General features: G+C 38.8%; 1 protein-coding gene across 1 annotated transcript in view; it reads left to right on the top strand.

Moving 5' to 3' along the window:
• Positions 1-14,179, top strand: part of LOC135477021 (homeobox protein cut-like 1) — a 96,324-nt gene that overhangs the window by 23,892 nt on the left and 58,253 nt on the right. The window contains exons 2-3 of the mRNA XM_064757169.1: positions 3,562-3,672; positions 13,841-13,967. Coding sequence (XP_064613239.1) covers positions 3,562-3,672; positions 13,841-13,967 — 238 coding nt within the window. The remainder of the gene's footprint in view (positions 1-3,561; positions 3,673-13,840; positions 13,968-14,179) is intronic.

Genomic DNA, 14,179 nt, shown 5'->3' with positions numbered 1-14,179 from the left:
GTTCAAACACTCATGTCCCAGTGGGGTTGCACACAAAACTTGTCTGTGTTCACATGGAAGAGGAGAGGGGAGGGGGGCAGAGATAAATCAACCATTACATCCAGTTATGAGTACGGTCATCAAGTTTTTCCGATGGTTCAGCTCACAAAAGCTGGTATGAACTTTCTAGCTTATTACTGATCCAGTCTATCACCCCTCTCCAGTTTCATGTCCCAGTGTGGGACGGGGCTCATGAGTAGGGGTATCGACTGCGAATACACACGTTGCTACCCTTTTGGGATGGCCTTTGTGCAGTTTGGATGTCTAGCTAAAACAAATTCTGTCCCAAGCGGAAAGCGATACTGAGATTCCTGAAGTGAAATGGCAGCTTCTCATTTGTTTCTCTCAGCAACCACTATCACAGAACTTCCTAGGTCAATTATTTATAATTTTTCTGGCAAATCTCAATGATATTATAACCAAGAGTCAGACTACCATACTTAATCTGAAGGTTACACATATTTTTACTAGTCAGTTAATAAATCAATGGCTGGAGTCAGTCATTTATGGAGCGAAAAAACTTTGATTTACAAGTTTTGTTAAAATATTCCCAAGTTTAGATTTATTTCTTGCACTGAAACAACTCAAATACAGTTTTCTAAACAAATACCATTTATTTTTGTCTTGTGTAAAGTGCAGGCACTGGTGGGGTTTAAACTTGTGACATCAGACACCACCACTGACCAATCAAAAAACGACCTTGACCTTGACACAAAGGCCATAGGTTTCTTACAGATTTTCTCTGGTCATAAAATAAACACCTGGGCCCGGTTTCATGAAACTTCCTAAGTCCAGTAAATTGCTTAAATGGGAGTTTTTTGCCTAAGTCCGGGACGGAGTGTTTCTCCTCAAAACTTAAGTCAAACGGTCCATGAGTATAGTGTTGTATTACGTAAGCAAAATAACTTAAGAAGTTTCGAGAAACTGGAGCCACTCTAATAAATACATTGGTATAAAATAAATGACAAGTAATTGTTGTTACATGTTTATTGCCTATTAATTGGTAGGAGTCCAAAACATTTTGAGGATTCAAAAATTTCTTTTTTAAAATGTATAAATTTGTATTTATGTTGTCTATGTTATGTATGTTCATACTCAGGAGTTTAGGATTCAAAGATGAACATGAAAATGTTAACAAGATTCATTTTATCACTTCATAGTGACATGAACCTATTCCCGTTAATCGCAATACATTCCTAGTTTCCTGTCACAGTTGTTTCCTGTCACAGTTGCAACTTCCTCGCTTGGCATTCAGCATGAAGGGGATAGTGCGACGACTGGTTGACCCGTATCAGTATAATAGCTTGGTTGGGGCAGCTTACTTGCCTGCGGTAAGGCATCTCAGTGAAACAGCACTAGATAAGAGCGGTGGAAATCCGTCCTGCAACAAGGAGGCACGTTACATGCATTCTAAGGATACCTTCATCGTCGTAAAAATTGTTAAGTACGACATTAAACCCCAATCTCACTCACTCATTCACTCACTCCTGTCACAGTCTGCACTGGAACTCATTATTTGGGTTTTGTCAGTAATCATAAGATAGCTGAAATATTGACAGTGAAAAAGGACACTTGTTCCGCCACTTTCACCAGTTTTCAAACATACATGTATTGTGACAGGAACCAAGGAATCAAGAGTCATTGGCCTTAAGTGTGCATTGTACGAAATATGCACTCCTACGGAAAGATTTATTTAGTTATTTATTTGATTGGTGTTTTACGCCGTACTCAAGTTTATTTCACTTATACAACGGCGGCCAGCATTATGGTGGGGAGGAAACTGGGCAGAGCCCCGGGGGAAACCCACAACCATCTGCAGGTTGCTGCAGACCTTCCCACTTGCGGCCAGAGAGGAAGCCAGCATGAGCTGGACTTGAACTCACAGCGACCGCATTGTTGAGAGGTTCTTGGGTATTGGCACTGAAAGATAGTCATATACATGTATGTGTATGTAGACAACTCTACTTTTCAGCCATGAAATTTTTTACCAGAAGAAATATGTACAAAAAGTAAATCAAACACAGATAAACTTGTAAACAAGAAAAGTTCACGGAAATTGTTGTTGTACCAGTGCTTTGATCACTCAATCAGTCGGTCAGTAGATCAATCACTGGAATCAGTCACATTGGTAAAACCTGCCATGATGAAAAGTCTAGGCAAAGTTTAGCAGTTTTGACAAGAGCATTTTGCAGAGAAAGCGGGATGTGAAAATGCAAAGGGCGAAGAAAATTGCTTTAATTATTTTGTCAGGCTCCGAGCGACATAGAGAGCCACATGTGTGTTAACTGGGATTGATCAGTCTGGCTTATTACCTCTCCGTTCTTGGCTGAGTCAGTCTAATGCGTAGAAATATGAGCTCCTCTGTCGGCATTCTTAAAAAAAAAAAAAGAGAGAAGACTTTGGGTAGGTACATGTACTTGTTAAAAACCAAAGCGCTTAAAGGATTTCTACCACTTTTTTTTTTCTTCCTCTTAGTGTTTTTTATTTTTAACCTCTGAACTAACTGCGATGATCTGATAAGTAGCAAAAGTGATCTTGGCAAATCCGCCAGCCTCAGTAAATTACCCGATAGTATCAGTATTGCCAGAGCATGGAGAGAAGCCAGATGATTGGAGCAAATGGGGGGAGGTGCATGATGGTTCAACTAAGGCCCCACAACATACCTACAAATAAAATCCGTCTCTCGATCTGTCTCTCATCGCCAGGCAGCAATATGGTATGTTGATTGGCCACATGGACATAAATCAAACATTATGTGGTACACAAGCATCAGTGTGTACAGCCAAACTGGAATTCTGTGGTGTAACAGAGAGAGAGTTTGAGCTGCCCATTATTTCCTTCGTTCTTCTGACAAAATTTTTTTTTTTTTATCTTTCTCTTTTTTTTTTTGTGCTTCCCTTTTCCTTACCAATGGGGTTTTGGTTTGTTTCTGTGCGCCTGTGAAGTGATTGCCACGGCAACACAACATGTAATTACTAAGATACATCTGCGTTCAGGAGATACTGCGACTTTTTGTCGTACCGGCAAAGAACTTTGGTCGATGTGTTACCATCTGGAAATGAAGCCATTCGTCATCGCATTCCAAAAATAAAGAAATCGCTCTCTTCAGATGATTTTATTGGCATAGACTAGGATTATTGCACTCTAAGGTTTAAGAACAGTTTTTTTTTTAGGATTGGCTTTTCTTATATATATGTACACGTAGTTTCTTACATTAGAGTTTGAAGAGCTCTCTGACAAGGGAGATAATTGTTGTAATCCATGACACACAGAATGGCTGTTGAGTTTGTACTGCTTTGGTTTGACGAACTGTTCAGCTAACGCATGGTGGTAGCATTAACAATAGCCTACAACTTTGGTTAAAGTAGAAATTAGAACTGTGTTTATGAATCTGATAAAAATACAGGTAAATGTATTTATTTGTATTTATAGGGAAAATAGATTTACATGTATTTTCTATTCCTGTCCAGAATTTATGTGTTCCCTTGTTCTTACAAAAAGTTGTTCTTTTTCTTTTTGTAGAAAGAACTAGACCTCACTGCCACAGAACTCGCTAGCAGACAAGACGAAAGTGACGCATCGAGAAAGAGGCTGGCGGAACAAAGTAGGGAATTCAAGAAAAACACACCTGAGGTAAAAAAAAATTAAATAGCAACCACTTTTTTATGCTATCAGGTGCAGATAGATAATCAAGGGGATCCGTATAAATTCCCATCTTCTCCCTATGAAATAATTAACAAAAAAAAAGAGTTAAAAATCTGTGGTGTAAGAGAAATTTGATGATGCTCAGGTCAGAGCTTATAGTACATGTAGCTAGAGTGTGATAGGAAAACATCACCGTGATTCATGTGAGAGACCCAAAATTCCCCCCACGACTACATGTAAGGGGCACATTTTGCCTGCTCGAGTTTTATTCAACCTAGAAAGGGTCGTTGTAGTTCAAGTCCAGCTCATGCTGGCTTCCTCTCTGGCCGTACGTGGGAAGGTCTGCCAGCAACCTGTGGATAGTCATGGGTTTTCTCCTGGCTCTGCCCGGTTTCCACCCACCATAATGCTGGCCGCCGTTGTATAATTGAAATATTTTTGAGAACAGCGTAAAACACCAATCAAATAAATAAATCCTAGAAAGGTCTTTTGAGGTGTAATTAGGTAGGATAGTATCTTGCTTTATGACATCTACATATTTTTGTCTGTAAAAAATACAATTTTTGGGGGCAGTTTTTTTTTAGGTCATATACTGTACATGTGTGTGTTTTTATGAAGCAGTTGTGTTCATAGTGATGAAAACTGTCTATCCAAATGGTCTACAAATTGAACTTACCTAATAATGCAGGTGTAGAGTACCACAGCAGACCTTATCTTCTGGCATAGGCATGTATACATATAGCCAGAATCTACATGTAGAGTGAACATGTCTTATGATTAATTGCCTATAGTATGCCAGTTTTATTGTTGTTGGAGATTCTTTATTTCAATAAGACTAAAGTTGGTTAAGATAGATGATGCTGATTTTCAAGTAGGCCAATTTCAGTTTTGCTACTTTTCTCAGATATAGTGCATGTACCCTAGTTCCTCAACCTCTTCTCATGTGAAAGAACGACTTTCAGTACAATTTATGCACATTTATAATTAGATTTTGGAGACAAAATTACATTGGTTGGATTGGCCAATCCCAAGGCTTCATAAAAGTATAACTTTATCTGTCTACACAGAGTAATGCCTTCAGAATATGCTTGCAAACAACACCTTGCAAACATGCGAAATGATTGAAGAATCAGAGGATATTATCAGCCTGGCTGTTTGTCTGTCTGTCTGTCTGTCTGTCTGTCCCTGTGTCCATCTTCTGTGTGTCCGTTTTCTGTGTTTGTGTTACTTAGTGGTACAAGTACATAATGTAGAATGGAAGTGATTAAGCGAAGCAAGCGCAGTACATTTATGCCATGCATGTAACAAAAGTAGGTTAGAAGACAAAGGTCAGAAATCTTCAGGTCGGAGTTTTTAAATTATCTGTGGTATGATTGGCAAAGCTCTGCTTTGTTTCAATGAAATCTCAGTTGTCTGCATTTAGTATTCCTATAACTTCTGACAGAAATATACTCGGTATCATTTATGAAAAGCTGATGTTACAGTTGGACCACCATACATGGTACATCCTTAGCTTTCCTACTAATCACATTTTTTTTTTTCCAGACTCAGTCCCAATTTTACTAGATGTAGACTATATCTGTGCGTCAAGTCCTGTGGATAGCTTCTCTATGTTATTATTGTACATGTATGGTAAGGTATCTCCTATGTACAGTAGGGAGATGGCCAGTGATTTTGCTAAAGATTGCTTTGACCTACATAATGAATGTATGCATCCTAAATTTTTCCACCTGGTCACGCTGTATTGTCTGTCTAACTTTTCTCCTCCGTGCCACCCACAACCAACGACAACCACCCACAACCAACGATAACCACCCACAACCAACAACAACCACCCACAACCAACGACAGTCATCCACATCCATACACAATGACAACCACCCACAACCAAGAACAACCATCCGCAACCAATGACAACCACCCACAACCAATGACAACCACCCATAACCAACAACAACCACCCACAACCAATGACAACCAACCACAACCAATGACAACCACTCACAACCAACAACAACCACCCACAACCAATGACAACCACTCACAAGCAACAACAACCACCCACAACCACCCACAACCACCGACAGTCATCCACATCCATACACAACCACAACCAATAACAACCACCCACAACCAAGAACAACCACCCACAACCAACGACAACCAGAGAGCAACTTGACTGTGCAAAGCACAGAGAATGGTTATATTTCTACATCATAGTGAATAATTTGGTTACAGATGTTTAAGTTATGCAATATCAAACAACAATCAGTTAATCAAACTTACATTCCGAATTTCAAAGTATTCCATTCTCCAGTTGATAAAACCAGATCATTGGTGGCATATTTTGAACTGGCGTTTTCTTTTGCTTTCTGCGTACCAGGGGAAAATTTAGAATGTATACGTTATCAGTGTTTCTAAGAGAAAATTAAAAGAACAAGGTCTTTATTCCATTTTAACTGGGAGCATTGATGCATGGATTTTCTGAGTGTAAGAAAATCAAAGAATTGAAGAACTTCACCAAATAAATATATTGAAGGGAGAAAGGAGAGAGGGTGAGGGGTGGGTAAAGATAACCAAACAAAAGGTTGGATTTTGGGGACGACATTTGAATAGATCGATGGAGTTACCTGATCTTTACCGTGGTACTGCTTTATTCAACCAGGTATGTAGACTGGAACGAACGACAAGGTGAAAATCTTTTAGACTTGATCTAGTGTCAGTATTTGTATCTGAACATGATGGGTTTTCATTAAGACGGCTTTCTATTGAATTCCTGTTTGGTATTGGATCTTTATACTGATCTGAGTGTGTGATGGGACCTTTGTGTTGAATGTTGATCATTGGCTTTTGAGGAGATGGATTTACATGTACCTTCTAACAGGCATAAAACCTTACCTTCCAGTGTACACAAGTCCCCAGGGTCTGAGTGATGGACATTTAAAATGTAACAAGGTGAAATATTACTAAAGATAGCAAAGAGCAAGCTTGCGGCTTGAAATTGAAATTGAAAAAAGTGTAAATAAGTAAGAGGATTTAGAAGCAGATCAAAAACTAAATGACTTGTCTTCTCCGATTTTATTTTCATTGATTTACCCTAAATGACCTAAAATTTCGTCCATGACTAAGTTGCTCAGTGTTCCAGATTCTGGGAGTTCTGTTGATTTTAGAAAGGTGCTTTGAGGGGTGTTTGCAAAGTAGGATGATATCCTGCTGGGAAAGAGTTAATTTTAGCACCAGATGTAATATCTCATGACATTTATTTGCTTCCAGAAATACTCTCATGTGGTCGAATTTTTAGGTCATTTAGGGTAAATATAGTAAAATTCTTGAATTTTTAGGTATGATGGAAATTTCAAATGCCATTTATTTGAAACACACTGTAGTATTGAGGCAAATATAAGTCACTAAATCACTGCTTTTGGTACTGAACTAAGATATTTCCAGTTTTATTTCAACCTTCCAACCAAACCTTAAAACTTCTTTCTGGCTTCCTCTCTGGTCGTAAGTGGGCACGTCTCCCACCAACCTGTGGATGTTCGTGTGGTTTGCCCCGGGCTCTGCCCGGTTTCCTCCTACCATAATGCTGGCCGCCGGCGTGTAAATGAAAAATTCTTGAGTATGACATAAAACACCAATCAAATAAATGAAACATCTTTGTAAGATGAATTTTTACTCCCAGAATCAGACAATGTAGCTCAGTTACAATCAAAATGTGAAGCCTAATACAGTACATGTACCAGAAAAAAGGAATGATTCCACCAAGACTATTTTTTATTTTTACCTGAATTTAGTCGAATTGATCACAATCTCCTTATATTGTTCTCCCCCTACAGAGCCTCATGTCCTCCCCCCAGCTGTACCCCCCACTCTTTTGTGTCTCCTCCCTGCCTTCCTATACATGCTTGTTGTGTAAAGATGTTATGGTCTGCCTTCTGTCCTGACATAAAAGCAGTTACTCCTCAGAAGTTCATAATTTTCTGCTGGTTGTATTGAAGCACCTGGTACAAGGGTTTAGGCAGATGGAAATAGCTGAATGTCAGCGCCCAGTAGATGTCCCCTCACCCTCTCTGTTGACATATCACATACAAAGCTGCTCAAAGCAGAACAGCCCGTAGATATTCTGCTAATATGCTAACAAACTCAGACATGTCTTTGGTTGGCTTAGTTTTTACAGGGAATAAGGGGACCTTTGCAACGATCAGAAATTTCATTTTCGCAGGGTTCTGCTGTTTTTGCTGTGGAGTCCTTCAGTTTTAAACAATTTTCTTGACAGGAAATATAATTTTGGGGGCTAAAATAAGTTTTGGTCAAGTTTCTATAGGTGCCATGTGGGATTAGTGTCTGACTGAAAGTGTAAGCCTGTGTATCACGAGGAAGATTAGTGCTTGCCAACAAATACTTGTACCTGTACCTGCAACTCCAACTCGAGTTTCATAAATCAAAGTTTTGGGGTCAAATTCTTGAAAACCCCATTAGTGTAAAAACTAAGTTTGATCACTTCAGAGTTCATTTTCAGAAAAGTATGTTTTTTTTTTTTTTTTGAAAGCCCAGGTTTCCCTGGTTTAGGTTTTTTCCCAAGCGCAGGCTTTTTCCCAGGTGCAGGTTCTTTCCCACGTGGAGGTTCTCTCCCAGGTGCAGGTTCTTTCCCAAGTGCAGGCTTCTTCCCAGGTGCAGGCCTCTTCCCAGGTGTAGGGTCTATCCCAAGTGCAGGTTCATTCCTGAATATTGTCTTATTTACGGCATTTTCAGTTGGTACATCAATGTCCCCTAAAGTTGCCTAACATTTTTGATGAGTGTCTTGGTACAGTCGGACTGCTTTTACCTTCAGCGAGAAAAAAGTTCGAGCTCAAAACTTCCCTGTGGACAATGTTAATACTAACATGGCTTAACACTCTGCAGAAGGGCACAAACCATACATGTACTTGTTGACCTGGGGTTAATACACATATACACTGTGACTGGATGGGGTGTCTCCAGCCTGATGTTTTAGTGAGGCAACATAAAAAATATCTCCATATTTGTATATTCCATATGAATGGAACCAGTCTGCTAAAGGTACAAGGAGACATTGTGGTAATTCTAATTAAGATATCTACGGCTTCTGACCATGACAGATTCCATTGAATCCTGTCAATTATATGTTGTAAGTTGCATAGGCAAGGACAGGCTCCTATGGAGTGAACTTGAGGCTCATGAGGAGGGGGGACTGTGGTGACAGAGGGTTCAGTGGGGTGGGGAAAATGACAGTAGTGTTTGCAAACTTATAATTATCAATACAACAGGGTGGTCATTGGACCTTTGGAGTTTGTAATATGTGTAGGTACATTTACCTGTAGATATGTCACTTTGAAGTTTTAGTCAGAGAAGCCAAGTCACCAGGGCTTATGGAAATTCTCTCTAACATTGCACAGGCTGCAAGCCGTAAATATCTTTTATTTATTAAGAAAGCATTGTTAAAGAATGAAAAATTCCAGATTTTTGTTTGTTGGAAGCTTTTGGGCTAAATAATGCTACATGGATTAAAAGAATTAGTCCCAAACAAACAATGTGGAATTTGTTCATATTTTTGTGGTTTTCTGTTTTTTTTTTTTTTCCTTCCTAAATAATTCTATATACATGAACTACCAATTTTATAGACGTCGGCTCAGTAATAAAAAATTTTAAAACTTAGGAACTTACTGGTTTGTGTAATAATACAGTGTTAGCTAAAAAACAAGGAAAACAAGAACAACTTACGTATAGTATAGATATGAGTGTCTTTACTGGGTCTGGGTCTCCCTCCATCTCACCATGAAGGAATCTTTGTTACCAGGGGGGGTAGGGATAGATAGCTCCAGTGAAGGATTTATTGCTTCTGGTATTGACATAGTTAAGGGTGATGCAGCCAGGATGGCACCTCAATAATCAGACTCTTCCAGTTTTATGTTGTTTCTGACATTATCATGGCTGGTCTACTATTCCCTGAGCCCCAGAGTTTTCACAGGCCCTACCTTCACAGGTTAGAGAAGTCAACTTTTTGCAGTTTCCATGGAAAGGTTCCTTCTCTGATATATCTAAAGAAAGTGAAGAGGAAGCTGTATATTTATATCGCTATAAGTCTTCACTTTTGTCTCTTATCACTCTGTTGTTTTTGATTGTGGGTATAGTTCTTTGGATGCAAGAAAAATGTTGTAAACAATTTTAAATGTTTTTTTTTTTTCTTTGTCTTATTTCATCGCCTTGTGATAAAACTGTATAGTTTAATTGTAGTGTACGCCAAAATTTTATTCAGTCCTTAAAGTTCAAAAGACTTAATCAATCCAGTAATGTACAGACATGTATTATTTTTTACATGTTGCCAGAGTACTGTGAGTGGACCTGCCTCTATAAATTACTGGGTTATTTTTATTAGATTGTATAAGTAGGTGCCTTCAATTCCGGATACATTGCTCTATAATAAAAGTAGTCTGACTTGCCCAAGAGTTAGGAATATGAAAATTCTTGTATGAAGTGCAGTTTTTGCTGGACGTCTGTTTGAAAAGTTGGTGGCTACAGGCACGACATTGCGTGGTGATTTGACCAGTGTGTGTTAGGTTAAAGGTCATGTAACAAGGCTCAAGTGTGGCGAAAACTTTATGCAGTACCTGGAAAATTTTGGGAACAAAATGAAGTTATATATATATGTATATATGAGGAGAGGGAGTTTTATGAGTGGGTGTCGGTATGAGTGTACTGTGATCTGACCCAGTTTTGCAGAGTTACTGGTGGTCTTCAATCAGTCTGTAGGCTGCATGGGATATGGATGTAGATGTATTGAGGAGGGCAAGTTTTTGAGGGAGGAAGGGAGTGTAGGGGGGGGAGGGAGGTGCAGGAGGGTGGCAGAGGGGATTTGGTGAGTCAGTATCAGTACACATATGGCATTGATTTCGATCAGGAGCCTGTGTGTTTGATGAATGATTAGTGACTGTTCCTTAAACCCCACTCCCCCTCTCCCCTGCCTCCTATCCCCACCCCTCTTTCCCTCATCTCCTAGGCTATACCATGTCTCTGTCAATAAGAAATAATCAGCTAAACACTGACTGACTGGCTGGCTGTTGGGCTGGATTGTGTGCTTTCTTTCTTTCTTCCTTTCTAAAGACCTTGTGGAGTGTGTAGGTACTTTGTGGTTGTGGCTAAAGTTTGGTGCCAGTTATATACACAGTTGTGTTAAACTTCACAGCTTTGTCTGCATGCTTACGGCTTCAAATTGGGATCACTTCAAGTTTGTAGATGAAAACATTTGTAGAAGTAATGATGAAAAAGCTGAGCGTCCAGGTGACATTGTTTTCTGTCATAGAATCTTGGTGTTCAGGCACACGTGAGAAGTTTTTACATTACACATTTGTTTTAAGGATGTTACTTGATTCAGTATCAGAATGGGACTTTCCAATGGTCAGAGTAAATCACTTGACCACTAACTAAGTGACTTTCTCCCTGGTTCTCCTTAATGGCTTTGTTTACATATGTTTACATATGCATGTGGGAACTTCCTTTAAAGTCATAAGATTACAGTAGGTCCACACACATTAGTTGGCAGTGATACAGTACACATCTGGTGACTGCAATACACACATTTGTTGACAGCAATATACACTCATTGACAACAATACAGTACACCTTTATTGACAGCAATACATGCTTATTGACAGCCATACACATCTGATGACTGCAATACACACTTGTTAATAGCAATAGAGTGCACCTTTGTTGACAACAATACACTTGTTGACAGCAGTGCACATTTGTTCAACAATACACATATGTTGACAGTAGTGCACACTTTTTGATAGAAATACAGTACATGCAATGCACATTTATTGACAGTAGTACACATTTGTTGATAGCAATGCACATTTGTTCAACAATACACATCTGTTGTCAATAGTACACATTTGTTGGAAAGGTTACAGTTATGATCACTTTACTAATGTCCAGATTCTTTGTGTACATATATACATGTCTGCTTGAGTACTTACTATTTTTTTAGTCATTATATGACAACGAGGAGTCATTAGGTGCGTTTGTATATTGTATCACCAAAGTGCTGCCGCAACTGAAGTACATGCTGAAGACACCAGACATGCCACACTGTACTTGACACCGGGCCATCCAGTCCTGTTTCCGTGCTCTAATATCACAGTTCTGAGCGCTAAGCTAGGCAGCGACAAGTACCATTTTTAAAATCTTTAACATGACCCGACGTGGGTTTGATGGATCCCCATTACTCAGTATGGATGGTGTAATACACGGTACAAGAAAATAAATACCATCAAATTGCCATCACTAGGTTTGTTGGGCCTCATTGGTGTAATTTTTGCCTTACTTTTGTGGTAAGTAGGAATAACATCTTCACCACTGGTTAATAGTGTTTGCAGTCGACATGTCAAAACTAAGCTGTCATATCCATGGTGGAACTTATTTTCCTCACTTATACAAGTCTTCTCACATGAGACGGTTGCTGGCGAGTTTAATGGGGGAATTCCCTTGATGCTGTCTTAGAGCTTCGTTGTTTCTTCTGATGTCTGCCTCCATTACCTCAAAACAAGTTTGGCGAGTTGCTGCGCAGCAAATTGATGCACAAACACATGGGTAATGAGGTCAAAGCTTGCGGAAAGCTTTTAACTTCATTTAGAGCCAGTGACAAATCAGATCATTTTCCAGTCACTTTTATCTAGGTCCTGTGCGAGTGTATTTGCTTCTTTTTACCAAAGATTTTCATAGAAAGACTTTAATTTATGTTGATCATCAGCGTTTACCCTAAATTCTCAACAACTCTAACCACATTGTGCATTTTATGGTGTTCTGTAATTCATTTAATATTAATTAATCATTTTTCAATGAAGCGTCACATTTTACTTGATTTTGATTGGTTCATCCACCTTATAGGGTCAACTTTTGTGAAGTTTGATTGATTTATTATCAAAAAGTGTTGGATCTCATTAAGGCCTGTATGTGAATCTGAAAGTGCAGTTTTACATTCATGCATTAGGCAACAAACTGCATTAGGAGGACGTTATTTTCTCTAGACAGCCTATTTTAGATTTTCGTTAATTTCTCATTTGTCTCTACTTGAGCAGTTCATTTTGGCTTTCAAAATCTTATTAACCAGGTTTTGAAATTGCATATAAATTTATACTTTTATACTGGTTAAATTTGTTGAGGATTTAGTGTAATTTCTGCTTTTTTTTTTATTATTATTTTTTTTTTTAACAATAACACCTTGATTGATGTTATGGCCACCTTTAAATTTGCTTTTTTGAACTACATGTCATTTACTTGGCTAGGCAATAAACAATTGTGCCATGCATACATTCTAGACTTTATTTGAATCTTGGATATACAAAAACATGACATGATGTCGTTTCAAACTTGAAAAGCAGTAAGGAATGTACATTGTGTTCAAGTTCATTGTGTTCATGCTTGTTGTGTTCATGTTTATTATGTTCATGTTTGTGGGTTAATGTACATTGTGTTCATATTTTGGTGTTCATGTTCATTGTTTTCATGTTCATTGTGTTCATGTTCGTTGTGTTAATTTTCATTGTGTTCATGTTTGTTTGTTCATGTTTGTTTGTTCATGTTCATTGTGTTCATATTCATTGTGTTCATGTTCGTGTGTATATATTTATACATCCAATCCTCCTATGAGGTTGACCACCATGTAAAAATGAAAACTCCTGGAGTATGACATTATACTTCAATCAAACAAAGAATTAAGTGTAACCCATTATCTTAAACTAACATTTGATTTGAGAACAACAGCAAAGGGTGTGTTTAGTGTGCTTCAAGAAATCACCCAAACTTCTTATTCTTGTATTTTGATTTGTCTTACGAGTTTTGTATGTATAAATCAGGTTGCTTTTATTGCATGTTAAGACAGTGGATTCGGAGGGATTCATCCCCTTCTATGTGATATCTATCCCATCCCCCTAACTACTACCCCCACCCACCCGCAGTCTACCCCAGCCTACTCCAGCCTCAGTCCCTTCAGATTGACTTTATTGGACTGGCCATTCACTGGTATAGCCTTCAAGACGGCCCTATATATATATACTTCTACTGTTCAATAAAAAAGATCAGCAAACCAAACATTCACCTGGTTGGTATTGACAAATCTCTTCCCTTCTCTCGACAGGATATCAGAAAAATCGTAGCCCCGTTATTGAAAAGTTTCCAGTCGGAAGTCGACGCACTCTCTAAAAGAAGCAGAGCCTCGGAAGCCGCCTTTCTCTCTCTCTACAAGAGGCTCATTGATTTACCTGGTAAGCCTATTGTTCCTCCTTCCCTGCCCATAACTAAGTTGTTAGCTGAGATCTCAGGTGAAAATGATCAGTCTTTAATTACTGCACGCTGGCCAGATTTACCTTCTGTCATGGCCCAGCGCTTTTCTGTTGGTACCTGGAAGATCAAGAGACTCTGAATCTTCCAAGACCAGCTTTGACCAATCATAATGCAAGACCTAACCAATCTGTGA

The sequence above is a fragment of the Liolophura sinensis genome, chromosome 10 (assembly GCF_032854445.1).
Source record: "Liolophura sinensis isolate JHLJ2023 chromosome 10, CUHK_Ljap_v2, whole genome shotgun sequence".
Taxonomy (NCBI): domain Eukaryota; kingdom Metazoa; phylum Mollusca; class Polyplacophora; order Chitonida; family Chitonidae; genus Liolophura; species Liolophura sinensis.
Note: the sequence above shows the minus strand (reverse complement) of the source record. Positions and strands in the feature narration are given on the sequence as shown.